Source organism: Nylanderia fulva, unplaced genomic scaffold, assembly GCF_048542155.1.
Source record: "Nylanderia fulva isolate GAGA-0341 unplaced genomic scaffold, ASM4854215v1 Scaffold17, whole genome shotgun sequence".
NCBI lineage: Eukaryota > Metazoa > Arthropoda > Insecta > Hymenoptera > Formicidae > Nylanderia > Nylanderia fulva.
This window is the reverse complement of record NW_028189945.1, coordinates 3809271-3826869: the sequence shown is the minus strand read 5'-3', so window position 1 is coordinate 3826869 and position 17599 is coordinate 3809271. Positions and strand designations below refer to the sequence as shown.

Genomic DNA, 17599 nt, shown 5'->3' with positions numbered 1-17599 from the left:
CTAGATGCACTGGGTGGAAATTCGGTAATACTTTATTTATACATTTACATGTCGGATATATGTTTGTATATCTCTTTTAGATGTTCAATATATACATATAATTTCCGCAAGAATAACATGATGCATTGATTTTTTTCAAAAATAATACGTACTGATGCATGAAATGTTTGGGCTTATTTATCATGTGATATACAATGTAATGATGAGAGAGATAAGACAATGATAAAATAAATGGTTCACGATCGTATCCATTGAAGGTTACAACTAATAAGCCATAAAATTTTGTTTGAAAAAAATTTACATAAAATACAATATTATACGAGTTTGTAAATAAATATGATAAATTAAGTACATTTGATTCTCATTAAATTATTGCGAGACACTTGAATTTGCTTACAAAGAATTCACTGATATATCTTTAATGTGATAACCCAATTTTATCTTATCTAGGAGAGAAATTTATTTAATTTGTTCATGCACTATCGCGAAAATTAGACACAATTAGATGCAATTAAATATAATTTTTAATAAATTATACCTAAAAAATTAGATTAATTATACTATTAATTAATCAATATATATTAGTTATCCTTAATATTACATCAATTTTACACATGAAAAACAAGAATAGTCAGTAAAAAGATTAATTATGACAGAGTGTATCATGTAATATTATTAAGATAAAATTATAATATATGTAATATTCTCAAAATGTGACTAACTATATTATGAATATATTTCTAAATCAATTCGAGACCTGTCACCGTTATGGCAATTCGATTACTTATCCGATCATCGTAATATAAATCACGGCTGAATTAGAGCGTCACGGAAACGTTATAGTTGGCGCGCGGCCGCTAATAATTATTTTTATTTTCGTTTAATACTCGTCCAGGATAATTACACGTGTGTCGCACGCGCGAAAGAGAAGCGAATTGAGTCCTCGCAAAAACACCGGTGATATACATCCCGCTTTTTATTACAAAATCGCATCCGTGCGTTTGACAATCCAGCGTGATACAATACAATTTTTTAAAAAACAATTTATACCACGCTTGTCGCCTCTTTACGACGCACGTGAAACGGTGCGTGTTAATGCATTTTTGCGATCACACCCCCTTTCTGATTGTTTATTTCTGCGGAAGATAATTTCCGTGATCTCTTTTTTTTTCTTGCAAGAATATTATCGCGTCGAAGATTGCGTTATCTGCACGAGCAATATTTTTTTAATCATTTTCTTGTTCAGTATTTCTGCAGGAAATCGATCGTAAAATGTCGAGTTTTTCTTATTATTTAATTTCTTCCTACTTTAATAATTAAAATAAGAATGCGCAAAATTATATATTTGTTTTATTTCTTATTACATTCTATTCGCGTTATGAATTGTTCCTCGTGCAATAAAGATAGACATTTTTGCGCTTATTAAATACAAATATTACATATTATAATACAGAAGATTGCGTTTCATTAAAACCAATTTTCGCAACTCGATGTGTGAATTTAATTATATTAAATTTTATTTGTATCACTTATCGTACTGTGTCAGGATTTTCGACGTTAATTCAAATTATTGTTAGGGCTTAATATATAGTTGTTCATTCGATTCGAAAATGCTTTGCATCGCAAAGGAACTCATAATTAACAGATACTCATTGAAAAATATGTCATTTTTTTTCAGACTCGAAGCGGGATGTCCGCGAATTCGGGCGGGCGGGCACCGTTTAAACGGATCACGCAAAATACTATATCGATTACGAAAAAATCCAGCGAAAAACAGTAAGTGCATTAATATTCGTTAAGAATTGTCATAAAAATTGCTTATCGCGCTAATAAATAATTCAGTACAAAAAGTTCTATATTATCAATATATATACTTTTTATTTATACACACAGCTTTATATATGTGTAAAAATTAATATTTAATTAATAATATTATAAATAATATTCAGTTGTAAATAATTGAATTTCTTTAAATTTTAATTGCCCAAAAAGGATAAATGGAACTCTAAACGCGACAAGCAATTTTTATAATTGCATCCAACATATGTTATTATTTTACAAAATGCGTGCGAGTGTAAATATATGACGGAATTTTTACAAAATCCTGTATTATCGATCTCGTATCGAAACCGGTTCTTAGTAGTGAACGAGAAGCGATGCAGAGGACGCTGGCATGCTAAATTTCATCGTCGTGTATAGCGTAGCAATAAGAGCCGCTCATTATCGTAATCATAATATAGGCGACATAGTATCACGGTATTCTTGTACATCACGCTTCGGGAAACCGGTTATTTTTCCGAGAAATCCGTTATTCATCTGCCATTACGCAGATGACACTTCTAACTTTTGCTTCTGGGAATTTTTCATCGCGACTCGACGAACCTCGTTGGCGCCACATTTCACTCGTCGATGGATTTTATTATTCAATGCGTGGGAAAATTGTCCAACCCTATATACGTATGTATTAATTGCAAAATATTTTGGCCAATATTAAAATTTGAGAATTATTGGAAATACATAAAATTAGAAAGCATAAAATTTGCAAATTTGAGCAGTGAAAGATGTTAAAATTTTTTGAGGTTCGTTTTTACATATATATATATTTTACAATGAAATTTTATCGTACTAATATCTCATTAAATTAAAATTCCAAGTTCTTATCATTACAAAATGTTTTTTCTCTCTTTTATATTTTATGTGTACGCATTGGCTATCTACTTATTGATCTAAGATAACGATAAAATTGCATGAGTATTATAAAATTTAATTGTGCTTTGTTGAAGCTATGAAAAACATTATTTAAAAGGGGCGATCTTAATCGGGGATATAGCTCAGTGGTAGAGCATTCGACTGCAGATCGAGAGGTCCCCGGTTCAAACCCGGGTGTCCCCTTCCCTTCTTTTTACTTTATTCCTATCCTTCCTCAAAATTATTTTTTGTATCCATCGGCACTTATTAAATTTGTGTTTATACAAATTTGTCTTTGATACAAATTATTTTAAAATATTAAAGAAATCAATTATTTTTTTACATTTTAATTAAATTTTGCGATATTATAATAGATCAGCAAAAAATGCAGTTTACAAATGAAGGAATTATTAAATAATAGTTTGATCATTTGCTTGTGAACAATAAATGAATCTTTCCGTGGAAGGTATACGTATATAAGTTTCTTCGTGGAATATATTAACGTACAATTTTATTGGATTAATAATAGGTAGGTGCAAGGTGTCTCGCATTTCTCTTAGTAATGCCACGTTATCGCACTACAGGTAGGGTTACTGGACATTCTCGTGTATAAATTTACGTCGCGTTTTATCACTTAAAATCCAATTCTCGGAGACGAGAGAGCGAAACGTCACGTAACGGAGATAAACGAGTGCACGCACGTGTTGCGAGAGAGCCGGCATTATTATCGTGAGATTCAAACGACCGTCCTCTAAGAAACTTGCTCTTCTACCTGCGATAAACATCGTAGAAGTCTGAAAATGCGCACGTAAACTTTTTTAACGTACGTGCACGCGAGCGATGATTCAGTCCCGCAGCATCATATATTTTCCTTGATTTATATAATAATCGAAATATGTATACACACGCGATGAGAAAAGCGTATAATTTAGCTTTGACATATCTTCCATGACAATTATGAGGAACATTAAAATATTAATTTTTGGCAGACATTTAGTTTCTTAATAAATAATATATCGTACAATGAAATTATGTAATAAAATTTAATTCTTTGTTAAAAATATATAATGTATGTATATTGTATATATATGTATAATTTTATAAAATTGTATTAAACACATTATATATATGTATATAATACCTATATATGGATTTGAACAAATATAGGCCGTGACAGTATCTTTGATGTATCTGAGAATTAGGAATTCGGTGGCACTATTCAAACAGGATTTTTCTTTTTTCCCTTTTGCTACAAAAAAAATTAAAATTTAAAATGAATGTTCTCGACAATGCGACCTGATGTTATTTTCATAAAAAGCTTTTCTGTAATCTTACATTGGTTTCTTTTCAAATTTTCGCGTCGTTTCTTCTTGCATAATCATACAATAGAATTGAAAGAACCTCCCACAATTTGACAGAAGATCGAGTCCAATAAAGAATAAGCCAGTAATTTCAGATTCAGGATCATATATATTTTATATTATATATATATACATACATACATATTTTTACATAATAATTTAGTGGACATAATTATACTTATATATAAAAAGATTTAATTTAATTATTTCATTTTACGTATATTGATTAAAATATTCAAATTTTTTTTCTCTCGTATAAATTAATTATCTGACATATCTCCGTATATTTTTTCATCGACACGAAATACGATTTGCGATTTCTATCGACGACACGACAAATCGCTCATAATTTACGTAATGCCAGGTGAGCGTTGTTAATCAAGTGCGGATTACGGCAATGCCGCTTAGAACGAAATCAATCTGTTTCGCGTCTGCTGATCGATCGATCGATCGATCGATCGTTCGTTCGTTCGCAACAAACGGATCTGACGAGAGGGCATTGACCAACGGTCAGCGATCGAACTGACCTCATCAGTCGGCCGAGATACTGGATGCGATAAACTCGTCGAATCGGATTCTCAATCGTCCCGACTCTTATCCCTGATTCTTTCCAAACGCGATCTTGATCCTCTCGATATCCTCGATGACAGAATTCATTTTTCAAAAATGCTAATTTTTATGATAATGATCAAACAGGCACAAACATATACGATTGTATGATTATGCGTATATATATGTATGTATACATAATTTCTACACAGAGAGAATTTTCTCTTAGAATTTATCCTGAAAAAAATGATAGTCATGGGACAATATATGGTATATTGAAACAATTTTATAAGATCTACCTCAATAAAATATAAAAAATATGTTCGATTAATTTTACCATGTACATATATATTAATATTTGTATTGCATGGTAAATATTAATCAGAGAAACTCTTATAAAATTTGATTACCATAATTTTCAGGGTAAATTCTAAGAGAAAATTCTCTCCCTGTATAAACGTATTAATTTATTTTTAATTAATTAATTTTATTAACTTTTTTTTAATACGAGTGACAATATTTCTACATTTATCACCGAGGAGTATTCGCTTTGAAATACGATGAAAAAATAATCAATATAGGAAATTAAGCCGAGAAATGTTCTCGGCATCGTGTCATTAGGCAATCATCGACGAGGCGCGTCTTCCTTCCTCCGCGCGCGTTATTTTCTCGATTATAACTTAGCCGCCGAGAAGACGCGATAACGAAATTAGCATCGGTGCGTGAAACCGGCCGCCACCGTCTCTCTTAATTATTCCCGCGAGGGAAACGTTAACGGCGCGGGTACGCACGCACACGTGCGTTACGCAATAATTCCCTTTTTCCCCGTTAATCACCTGCACCGCGTATAACGCATACTCCTCGGCAATCGCGTTGCGTTAATGCGCGCACGGCAAGATTACGTAACGCGTATTATATCCTATTGATTCCTTGCGTAACTAGAAATTCAACGGCTTTCCCGCGTTCGTATATACTGGACACTGATCATTATCGAGCGTGCGGGCGAATGGGCGAGCGATCGTTCGCCGCCTCCGATTTTTTATTATGCAACGAAATTACGGATTGCATATCGATTGTTTATGTCACGTATATATGTATATTCGTCATTCGTGGGCGCGAATTTATGTGTGAAAGCGATACGATCTTAAAATTCTTGAAAGAGAGGCAAGTCAAGTTACGTGTATGTTGGAAATTTTCGAACTATTATTTCTTTAGAAATTGAATAAATTATAGTTATATGTAACACATGAAGCAGAATATCTGAGAGAATTGATATTTGAAAAGTTAATTATTTCACGCATACATATTTTTTATTCGCCTTTAGACATTTAATAAAATTGATTGTCAAAGTAAGTTTTTATTTGAAATATAAATTTTTGAAGAATATGAATTTTAAACGGACAATTGTATAAATTAAATAATTTATAAATTGCTCATTTCCACCATCGTCCGATATCTATGTCCAAGCTGATTTTTCTTCCTTTCCTTTTTTTCTTCTTCATCCGTTGATGCATTTTCATATCACTCACACACGCAACAAAACATGCGTAATTACGATTAGCAATATGTAACGATCGCGTGATGCTTTGCATGCACTGCCGATATATTCTAATTGCAATATGTATTTTATTATGAAAAATGAAAAAGTAATGCGAAAATATACATCAAGAATCCACTTATATTCACTCGACGACACTCGTATATTTTTTATCGCTAATGAATAATATCTGCATCTTTTAAAACAATTTGATCTCGTATTAAATTAGATTAACGCAAAATTAGATTAAACGAATAAAAAAATTAAATTAAAATTTAAAATAAATATTCTAAATACCGGATTGTTTGCACGATTTTGATCGAATAAATCGCGAAAGATATTTTGAGAAGATACAACGATGTAAAGTAAAGTATAGTTATATATATGTTTAATATTAAAATATTAAAAATCAAATAATAACGGACTATTGAACTAAATGCGCCTCGTGTCTTGTTTAATGATACGATAAATCATTATTAAATATATAATTGAAATTAAATATCTATTGCAGGAATTTAAAATTTTCGATGTGTAAGTCTCACGAATGATGTATTGTATTATTATATATATCATAAACAGTTGATATATCACAGATGATTCGTTTATCATAGGAATTAATCGATTACGTGAACTGATGATAAAAATTTAGAGAATGATTGTGTTTCGAAAAGTAAGTACGACGAGAAACGTAAAGCGAGATTCATGTCACACTTATTCGCTCGAATGTCGTCGTATGAATGACAAGGTTAAGGCCATGCTATTGTTACATATCGATACTCTGTGTTATGATATACGCAAATAGAATTAATGATGCGACAGGCTGTCAAGAAGTATAATCAAAATTCGTATTTAGTATTGCAAAGGCATAATAGATTTTTGATGCGTCAACCTCGTGAAATATTATTAAGTATTATTATCAAGCAATTGATACGAATCTGTTATCATAAAAACACACACACAATCGTGATTAAGTGAAATAAAAACATTAAAGAATGATTGCTTCGGAAATGTGACAATATGCATTGCTAGATTCGAGACAAAATATATTTTGAGAAGTTACACCATAATATTTTTATGTAGTTGTATGTGCAGAGAGAGAGAATGAGAGTTTGAGTTTTTAATTTTAATAATCGATATTAAATCACGACTTTTTATTTTTTCAATCAATCAATTTTACGATTCACTTATTATTGCTATGTTAATTATTTAAATATCATTAATAAATTACATTTAAATTTCGACAAAATATTTAAAGCACGAAGCAAAGTGTATAGTTGAAATCGAAAAAATATATAATTAACGCTACAATCGCAATGAAACAATAATCTATAATTCATCTCTTGTCACACACTTCAATTTCTATTTTTATTTTAATTGAAAATATCTAATGAATGAAATAGCAATGAAATAACTAATTGTCATGTCGATATACATACATACATAATCGTGCGAATATAATCCAATTGTTCGACGCGAATGATTAATTAACTTTCACGATTGACAATTCTCGTAACGTTTCGAGACAAGAATTATTTATTAAGACAAGTATTTTTGTGATATATTCGTTTGAAACAGAAATCAAAGTGTGCGTGACACGAATGAAAATTATATTTTTCGTCGATTTAAATGTAACTTGTAATCATTTTTGAATTAAGAAGTAGTAATACACGAAGTTTTTAAGTTTGAACCGGAACAATATTTACCGTAATCAAATTGATCATATTCATTAAAAATTGAAGAAGTACATATATAAAATATTCCGTGTATTAAATAGAGACGACAAATTAACTTTCACACGTTTAGCGTTTGTGTTTTGCGTGTTGTTTATAATAGCGTGATCTTGGGCCTTGGCCTTGTCTTTCATTCTGCGAACCTTAAAGAAGCAGTATCTCTTCATATGTTGTATTTTAAATCGCGATTTTACTCTCTATTATTACAATTAATAATTGTCAGCTCGCACAATTGATTAACTCTTACAATATCATGCAAGAATATTATGGCTATTATTTAGTATATTCAAGTAAGAAAAAGATATATCAAACGTTTGTTAATATATGTACTATTCTCCGCAAGATTTACGCGGAATATTAAATTATACAAGCATTTTAAGAGTTAGATTAATTATTCATTAGAATATTAGAATATAGAAGAATTATATTAATTATTTATTTCTTTAATGATTCATATACATCACAGAGTTTATTATTGAATATTCGTTTTTGTGATTTGGTTGTCTTATTACACATTCTCAATTTTAATTATATATTGTATTTAATATAATTATCGTATTGAGGGCGCATAGTAAAACAATAGAATCGCTGAATGAATTAAATAAAATAAGGATAAGCTCCGTGAGAGGTACATTAATCTAATATATAATTAATCTCTATACTATAAATTACTTGTATATAATTTAATATTCCGCACATGTATATAATTGGATAAGAGAGAGCTGCAATGCATCTTCCCTGGCGGTCCATCTTAATTAGTCATTAATTCGATTTATATATCGTGCAATATCAGAACGATATATGAATAAATTTTTAATTGAGCGGCGCAAATATATGTACGTGCCATTATTAGTATCTAACGAGTTAATTATTAATCCGGCGCCTCGGGGTCGGCATTTTTTTTTTTTTTTTTACGACCGCGATCCGTTCTTCGCCCGAAACACGCCGGACAGAATGAGAGCGCATCGCGCTACTCGGCCAATTAGTCTCGCCGCGGTCAATGCCTCCGTCAAATTAAGAAAAAAAAAAATATATATATATATATATCAATCCCTGATTTAATCACGGACAATTAATGCGAATTTCAGGGCGAAACCCGCGGAGCCGGCAACTGCAGCGGCACCGACACCAGCGAGACCAGCACCGAGCACAGGGCGAAAAAGAGACGCGGTCGCGTCGCTCTTCAGCGCAAGAAGACCCGCGGCTAGCAAGAAAGTCGAGCGCGTCGCCGTCCGAGGAGACAAGGCGACGAAGCCGGCGTCGAACCAGCGGCTAAAGTAAGTCCTCAAGCACGATTTTTTTTGCATGCGCCTCGTCTTTTATAAAGTAAAATAAAAAATGGGAGGAAGAGAGAGAGAGAGAGATATATATGCGCCCGTTCGTTCTCGTTAGTTCGCGCGAACGGGTTCGACGACCTGGCCCCAGGCTCCTTTCCCCATCGATTTCTCGATGCCACGCGTTGTACGAATGATTGAGGATATATATACACATATATATATATATGTATATATGTGTGTGTGTATCTCCGGATATCTTGATTCTTCCTCCGCGAGGGCGTCGTCGAGAGATCGTCACCGAATTCGGGATATTGCGGCGAGATACGCGGTATTTATTTCCAAGGTAGACACGTGACAAGGGCGAAATGCGACCGATATTTTTCTATATGCAAGATTATTTTATTTTTTTGTCTGATAAATGTACATTCTTTTAATATATATTTATTATATATTTTTTAAATTTTTAAAAAAATATTTTAGCGAAATAAAATATTTATATATCGACGCATTTAAATATATGTGTATATAGCACTTCTTATGTATGTGCGTTCTCTGGTTAATCTCGATATATGTATCTGGTGCAGTATTTCCGTGTCTATGAATTTTTATCTCGAAGTGAACGCTACGACTTGGCGGTCAATTGGGAATTTTCTTTATTTTATACGCGCGAGTTCTCTTTATCTTTTTTGCTCTCTTTCTTAATCTTGATACGCTTGACTTTTCGACAGTCTCGGTTCAATGTATATTAGATATATAATATATATGGCATAAAAAAGCCGGCATTGCTCGACGCGCAACTAATCGCGTTTAATTTGCGTCGCGTATATTTTGGACGCATAATCGACAGATCGATCTTCCGAAATATCTCCAGCCACGTCAAACCGAGCGCTTTTTCATTAATGATTTATAATACGAGTCCAGCGAACCGTGCCGTTACCTTAGAAATAAATAAATCATCATTTGCTGAGGAAATAAATAAATCGTCATTTGCTAGAACGAGTTTCGAGAGTCAGACAGCGATAATTGACGACGTAATAAAACACATATAAGGTGACGCAGAAATATAGAAATTCGATGCGCGCGTTTATTTAATTCTGGGACGTGCGAGGAATAATGAAATAGAAAGAGATCTATAATTGAAAATATGAAAAAGTGCCTTGAATCGATGGACGAATAAAAATTTGAAGGAACGTTGTTAAAAGTAAATTCTTAATATTGCTTCGTATTTTTATTTAATTTTAGTTAATTGATATCATGTGGTGCACAAAAAGCTCTAATCTTATCCATGGAAGATTAAAAAAATTTATAAATGTACAGCCAATCAAAAATTGTTCGAGATAAAAAACGGTCCATTTACAACATTATAATATTAAGAAACAACTGATATTTTCTTCATGTTCTTTGTGTTTCGCACGACTTGCATTTGCGTGCTCACTTTCTCTCATTTCTCGATGGCTGGATTTCGCGAATCTTTCGAAATATCGCTCTCCGATAAAAGGAGGCGAATTACTGTCTTCATACATATATAATATATAATGCCGCGCACAGTTTTTAAACCAGTTTAAAATCCTTGAGGCTACAATAATACCTGATTATTTGGGCTATCGAAACTGCATCTTATAACAACTTTTTTCTAAAATATATATATATGTTTTTTGCAAAGTCTGTAATAATTTTGACAAGATGAATACATAATTTTGTCTACTTTGTGAGAAAGAAATGCAAATATGTATGATATACATATAACAAAAAACCAATACACATTGCATCTAAATTAATTTTTTTCAAGTTTCTTGAAATAAATAAAATGTTTCGATATATAATGGATGATCGAAAAAGTCACAAAAGAAAGATTGGATAGATCCGCTATGTCTGCGTCTCTCAGAACTCGAGTTCAGTGCGAGAAATCGTCGATGGGTCCTTGAAAAGTTACTTATTAGCTCGAGGATCTATAAAAGCTGAGGATATTTAGCGATGACAAGCGTAACAAAATGAAGTTAATTCGCGATTTTATCGTTCGTGACTTCAGGTATTCCACGCATCTGCTCCTGAGAACGACGAGAACTTTGAACATTCGCGTGGTGCAGAGTTACCTTTAATTCGTATAAGGCTCGAGAGAGAGAGTATATATCACGCCCGTTTATTTCATTCTTATTTTATTGCTTTCTCGATCGAATGCAATTTGATATTAATATCCTTAATGTCTCGTAAATCTTTGCCGAACAACTCGCGCCTTCGGATATCCGATGTGCCGGTGCACGCGTGGGTCTCAGGCCCATCACTAGCCGACGACCCACTCTCTGGCAATGAGAGCGGCACTTGGTACCGACCCACATACCCAGTGAATCAAAAGTCAATGGGCGGCGCGACGCGCCGGTGCGTTCACCGAGTCGCGTAAAATCGCGAAAGAGAGAGAGAGAGAGGAGAGAAGATGCATCGCGCGAATGACTCGAAGAATCCGCGAATAACCCGATTTTTTTTCTCGCGAAAGCGATCTCGCGAGATGGAAACTCACTTTTCAGACATATGTAACGCGATCATTGTTCTCGCCAGAATGCAATAATTATTATAATAGTTGATATGCAACTGCGTTTATTTCATCAGAGGGTTTCGTGCATTTTGTATGCAGTTTTTTTTCGAGTCGCGAAATATAATTGTATATATAAAAAATTATTTTTGAAATCTAAATTTATATTAAAGTACTTGATGACAAAATGTATAGATGGAAAATTAAATTAATTTGTAAAGTTATATTTTTTAAATTATTTTGATTCTTGTTCTAACACTGTTTTAACATGTAATAATAAATTATTAAATAATTCAATTCTAGAGCAAAAGTCGAGAGACGAGAAACTAAAGAGCGAGAACGAAATGTAAATTTCTTTGATAGCGCGTATAAGAAGTTTATTATCCTCCTGGCATCTGCGCTGAATTTAACGACGCGGTAAGAACGTGACACGGTCGGTGATGTATCGAGCGTTTAAACGCTGTCTCTTAGGTTTTGTCGCAGAAGCAGAGATGCGGGAATCTCGACACAGAGCGGCCACTGTTGAACAGCGACGATTAAACGGCCGCCTCCGCTGCTTTGTAATGCACGCGTGGAAACGAACGAGCGGCTTCTAAACGAAAGGGTCTCCGAAGAAGGGCAGAGAGGCAATTGACTTCTCTCGCATCCGAGAGGGAAAGAAACAATGATAGACGAGTAGTGATCGCGAGAGAGAGTGACGTCATTGCTCTCGAAAGATACTCCCGGATTCATCGCCACGTTTTCAACCGCGACAGAGCCTTACTTGGTCGAACAAAACGATTTCCGAATCTCTCGCTCCAACGAATTTGGTAGATCACTGCTTATTGAATTTTAATTTTCTATGAGAAAAGGACCCCGCAACAAATACATATAGGATTTTAATTTTCGGTGGAATTGACCATTTTTTCATATGTTGTCAAGCTCATTTCCTGCTGAATAAAAGATGTAAAATTGAATCTCGGTAAAATCAGCTTGTTTTCTCATATGTCATAGCTTATGATCTCCTAAACAAAAAATGTAACAGCGTCACAGCTGTATGGATTTACAGCTTGTTAAACAACTCGTAGAGCCCAAGTTTTTCGTATTTACTAGCTGTAAATCAGTATTAGCCTTTCGAGCCTATTACATTTTTGTTCAGCAGATCCTAAGTCAATTTCACACAAACAATTCTATTGAAAGCCAAAGTTCTTTGTATTTGGTGCGGGATTCTTTTTAATAAATATCAAGGATATTGTGAAGGAATATAAAAACAGATATAAAATCAATTTGACAATCTCCGATAAGAAAACCGTATAAATTTCCCACGAAAGATACTGTTACAATATTTATTTACACAACTGGCTCTGCGCCGATGAAATTTACATAGTTTGCTATTTCTGTCCCTCTTTCCCTTCTAGACTGATATTTCGGATCTCTTCTCTCATTCGAGATTTTGCTTCTTTCATATCCGGGCATGACGTATTTCCCTTTGTCCGATGAAGCATTCTTTACCAGGATGCCTCCTATTTTCTCATCGTTCTCCGCAGTCACTTTCTCTCTCACAATTATGACAGTTGCATAACTTTAACGCGCAACTCGACAACGAAAAACATTATCTCTCCCCAAGCAGAAACACCTTTATAGACAGAGTGACGTCAGCGGCCGATACGAACGGTTGGTTTGTACATTACACCTTGTGATAAGGATATCTACTTATGTGTTATATATATATATTATATATATTCACGTGCGAGATAAAGGCATATACTTTAAGCGAATTCGAGACAGTTCGACGATAAAAACAAGAGCCGTTCTTTTCTTTTATTTTTCTTTACACTTGCTTGCGTCGGATATCTCTGATAATGTTTGAAAATAAAATAGAATTTCATCTCTTTCCTCGGAATTTCATCAGAACGTCGCGATATTATAACGGTATTGCAATTTTAAATAAATATTAAATGTATAACGGAATGCAATAAATCAATCGTTAATTTCAGTGAAAGATAATAGCGCAATATTTTTCGCGAAATACGAAATAAAATACCGTGAATTATATTACCTAACACACACTTTTACGATCGCAGTTTGCATCTAAATACGCTTAAATTGTTTCACAACAAAATATACATGTAATTTAATTAAATATACAATTGGGAGAGGCGGAACATCTCGAATTAAATACGCTGTAAGAAATTATTAGTCAAGAACTGTGAAAATGTCATGAATCTGAAACGCGCTTAAATTAGCGATTTAGTATGCAAATATATTTACTCTTAGGTGAGCCAGCCACCGTGTGATTGAAGAGAAACGCGACAAATATTTTTATCTCGACGATCACGCAATATAAAATTTCCTTGAAGCGACGTTCATCGAATTTGATGACGATACGTACATATATATATATATATATATATATATATATATATATATATATATATATCGCGCACGCTCCGCAAGAAATTTAAATCGTATCGCAGAGCCTTGTGTGTCTTCGGCTTCGGTATGCGCGCTAATAACTGCTTACGCATCGCTATGATACCATGTTGAAATATTAATGACTGAATGAATAATGATTAATAAACAGATCTGTAAATTTCAGAAGCGCTGAACCTTTTTTTTTGTTTGAAGGTCTAAATTGACGTGACGAGTCAGCAACGACTCCGATCGTAAGTTTATTGATATTCGATCAATGAGAAAAAATGAGCATATGTAATGAGAAATATAAAACTATGTGTATATAAGAATATATACATTTAATCCGAATAACTTTTATACTTATCGTGTAATTTTTTGATGTTTTCTTTTAATTTCGAGATCGGATAAAATTTGGAGGAGATAAAACTATTAGATTTTATTTTATCGAATCATTCATTAATAGAATCGAATTCTACGGGCACAAATTCACGGACTTTATTTATATAGATACGGTGACCATTTTCTAAGAGAAAATAAAGGATAAATTTGAAAATTTTAGGGTTTTATTTTAATATATTTCCAAATCAGTTTACGACCAAAGATCGGCAAGAAAAAAAATAATTCTGTGACTATCAGAAGTCTACGTTATCTTATTCTTATAGTTTGAAACTGATTCGACTATGTTGAAATAAACCCTTGGTTAAATAAGTTCCGGATAAGAGAAAGTACCGTTGTTTTTATATAAATTCTCACGTATATAATAAAATACTAAATCAATACACGACAATAAAACGCTAAATCAAAAATAAAGGACAAAATTAAGTTTTGAAAAAATGAATAAATCTACACAGAGAGAATTTTCTCTCAGAATTTACCTTGAAAATCATGGTGATCGTGGGATAATATAAAAATTTTATAAGAGTTTCTCTGATAAATATTTACCACAACAACAATATTAATATCTACCACAATGAGATATAAAATATGTTCGATTAATTTTATGTACATAGTAAAATTTGCTACGTACACATTAATATTTTTATTGTGTTATAAATATTAATCGGAGAAATTCTAAAATGTTTCCAATATCATATTGTTTCACGATTACCATGATTTTCAGGGTAAATTTTCTCCGTGTAAAGGACAGCTATTTGAAATAAAGAACAGATGGTCGCTGTATTTATAGAGCAACGAGAATCGTAAAAAAAAAAAAAAACGGAAAGGATTAATGTTTCTTTAATAATTGAGCAAAAATACCGTTTCATTCTAAAGAGACGAAAATTTCTATCGGTACTCGTCGTAACGGAATCTCGTGGAACGGTCGCGGATGCCGCACAGTGCCGTCTCTGTTCCGGGTTATCTCGACGATCTCGGAGCTTCACGTCCGGCTCGAGATCCTCTGGATGATGACGTTGTTTGTCGCGGGTGTTCATTGCCTCGCCACGTGCACGAAAATTGACACCGTGCCGGATTCGCGCAAGGAAAGGCAACCATATGCATATATACTGTTATACATCCGTCTACTTGAATTACGATCGATGTGCGGCCATTCTCAATAAAATTATCCCTCGGGCGACTTTTCTGCGGTTCTTGCGCGGATATACGAGCCATTGAATAATACAAGTCATATTTATTTTGGAGAACAATATAATTTGTTTATTATATACAAATTTATAATACGTTTATTATATATAAAAATTATTGTTGCGACACGCACAATTTAATATTTTTCTGAAGATTTAAATTTTCAGCTGACATTCCTATTTTCTCCTTTTTTAAATTCAATAAGATATTTTGAAGCGACAGATATCTAAACAAATTTTTTTGGAGCGATTATGCGGGAAAGTGTTAACTTGCGGTCGTATTTTTTTACTCGCGATTATTATAGCACCGTTCCGTCCAACGGCTCGTATACCAGCTGACGAGAGTGCTCGAGGGACCTCGTCGTCGAGGAGTGTCGTATTTCCGTCGGCCGGAAAAACGCATACCGGTTTGCCCCGGGTGCGGAGAGGTTCGGTGTACGTGCGAATGTGCATTCGTGCCCCGATGGGGGCCCCGACGTTACGGACGAATGATTTTACCGCACATCACGATGCAATCGCGAAGCATGCGTCATCTTGCTTTCGATTCCTTTCTCCCTTGTCGAACCGCATCAAACTTCTTTCACGTTGAAATATTTCTTTTCCGAAGAGTCTCCTTATAAATTGAGAATTTCATAAAATATAAAGGACTTCGCACCAAATATACGTAGGATTTTAGCTTTCGGTGGAATTCGCTGGTTTTTTTATTTGTTGTGTAACAACTAAATATTCGACAGTTACTGAGTTACATCCTGTCAAACAACTCGCAAAGTCCTAATTTTTCATATTTGACTGGCTGTAATCATCTATTAATTTTTGTGATTATTACATTTTTTGTTCAGTAAGTCGTAAGTTACAGCCTATAAGAAAATCAGCTGATTTATCTAGGATTTTATATAGGTTCAAAAACCTTGTATTAATCAAAATTAAATCTTCAAAGATTAGCTCATATGTTGTAGCTTATGACAAAAATGTAATAGGCTCAAAGCTAAATAAAACTGATTACAGGCAGTCAAATACGAAAAACTTGTGGATTCTACAAGTTGTTTGACTTAACGTTGAGGCTATTACATTTTTTGTTCAGCAAAGCATAAGCTACATAACATATGAAAAAAGTAAATTCCACCGAAAATCAAAATCCCAAGTATTTTTTTTTTGCCAATTATTGATAACGAGATTACTCGTGTTAATAATTCTTTTCGAAATATATTATTTTCAATGATTTGTCTCATACATTTTTTCAATCTGGTTTATGCAAAGGACGACTTGAATGATAGTCAGAATTAAAATGTGAAAATTAAGGCTTGCCAATTTTAATTGAATTTAATTTCTTATTCATAAATCATCTTGACGAAGCTCGAAGATCCGTAGCACTATTGAATAGCACTGATAGTCACGAACAATATCGTAAATGCTTTTATAACATTGATAAAGGCCAAGCACATTTGATAACAATATCTGCTTGTCATTCAACTGTTTAACGAGTGACGAAGAGATTTGATGTCTCGAGCATACCACGTTCTATTCTGCTCCTTGACGAGTTCCATTCGATGGTGTTAAAAATATATTCTTGGGTACAAAATTACATAAACTTATTACCAAAAAATTGTTAGAAACATATACAAATTTAGCCATTTATTTTAAATTATTCCATTTCATTAAAAAAAAAAAAATAGTTAAGAGAGTGATAAAAGAAGCAGAGATCCAAGTACGAATCCCGGTTTTTTCTCGATAAGTAACTATATATAAGTTGTCTAGTTATACAAATAGCAAAGAATACAAGTAGGTATAAAGAAAGCTAGCTGCTTGTTTTTAAGTATCTACTTGAAATCGCGCGGCGAGAAGGAGACCTTTCAGCCACCGGGTACATACCATATGTCGACCGTATGAGAAAACTGGTCGACCGGTGAGACGTCTGCGGATTCCGTGTGGCCTCCTTAAGCAGCTTCTCTCTGT

At 33.4% G+C, this 17599-nt stretch overlaps 1 protein-coding gene and 1 non-coding gene across 2 annotated transcripts in view; both read left to right on the top strand.

Moving 5' to 3' along the window:
* LOC114938117 (uncharacterized) overlaps positions 1-17599 on the top strand; it is a 49515-nt gene that overhangs the window by 16676 nt on the left and 15240 nt on the right. Inside the window, 2 exon segments of the mRNA XM_029311881.2 lie at positions 1679-1776; positions 8954-9142. Coding sequence (XP_029167714.2) covers positions 1679-1776; positions 8954-9142 — 287 coding nt within the window.
* On the top strand, positions 2821-2892 carry TRNAC-GCA (transfer RNA cysteine (anticodon GCA)). Its single transcript has one exon. It is a non-coding gene; the product is annotated as a tRNA-Cys (tRNA).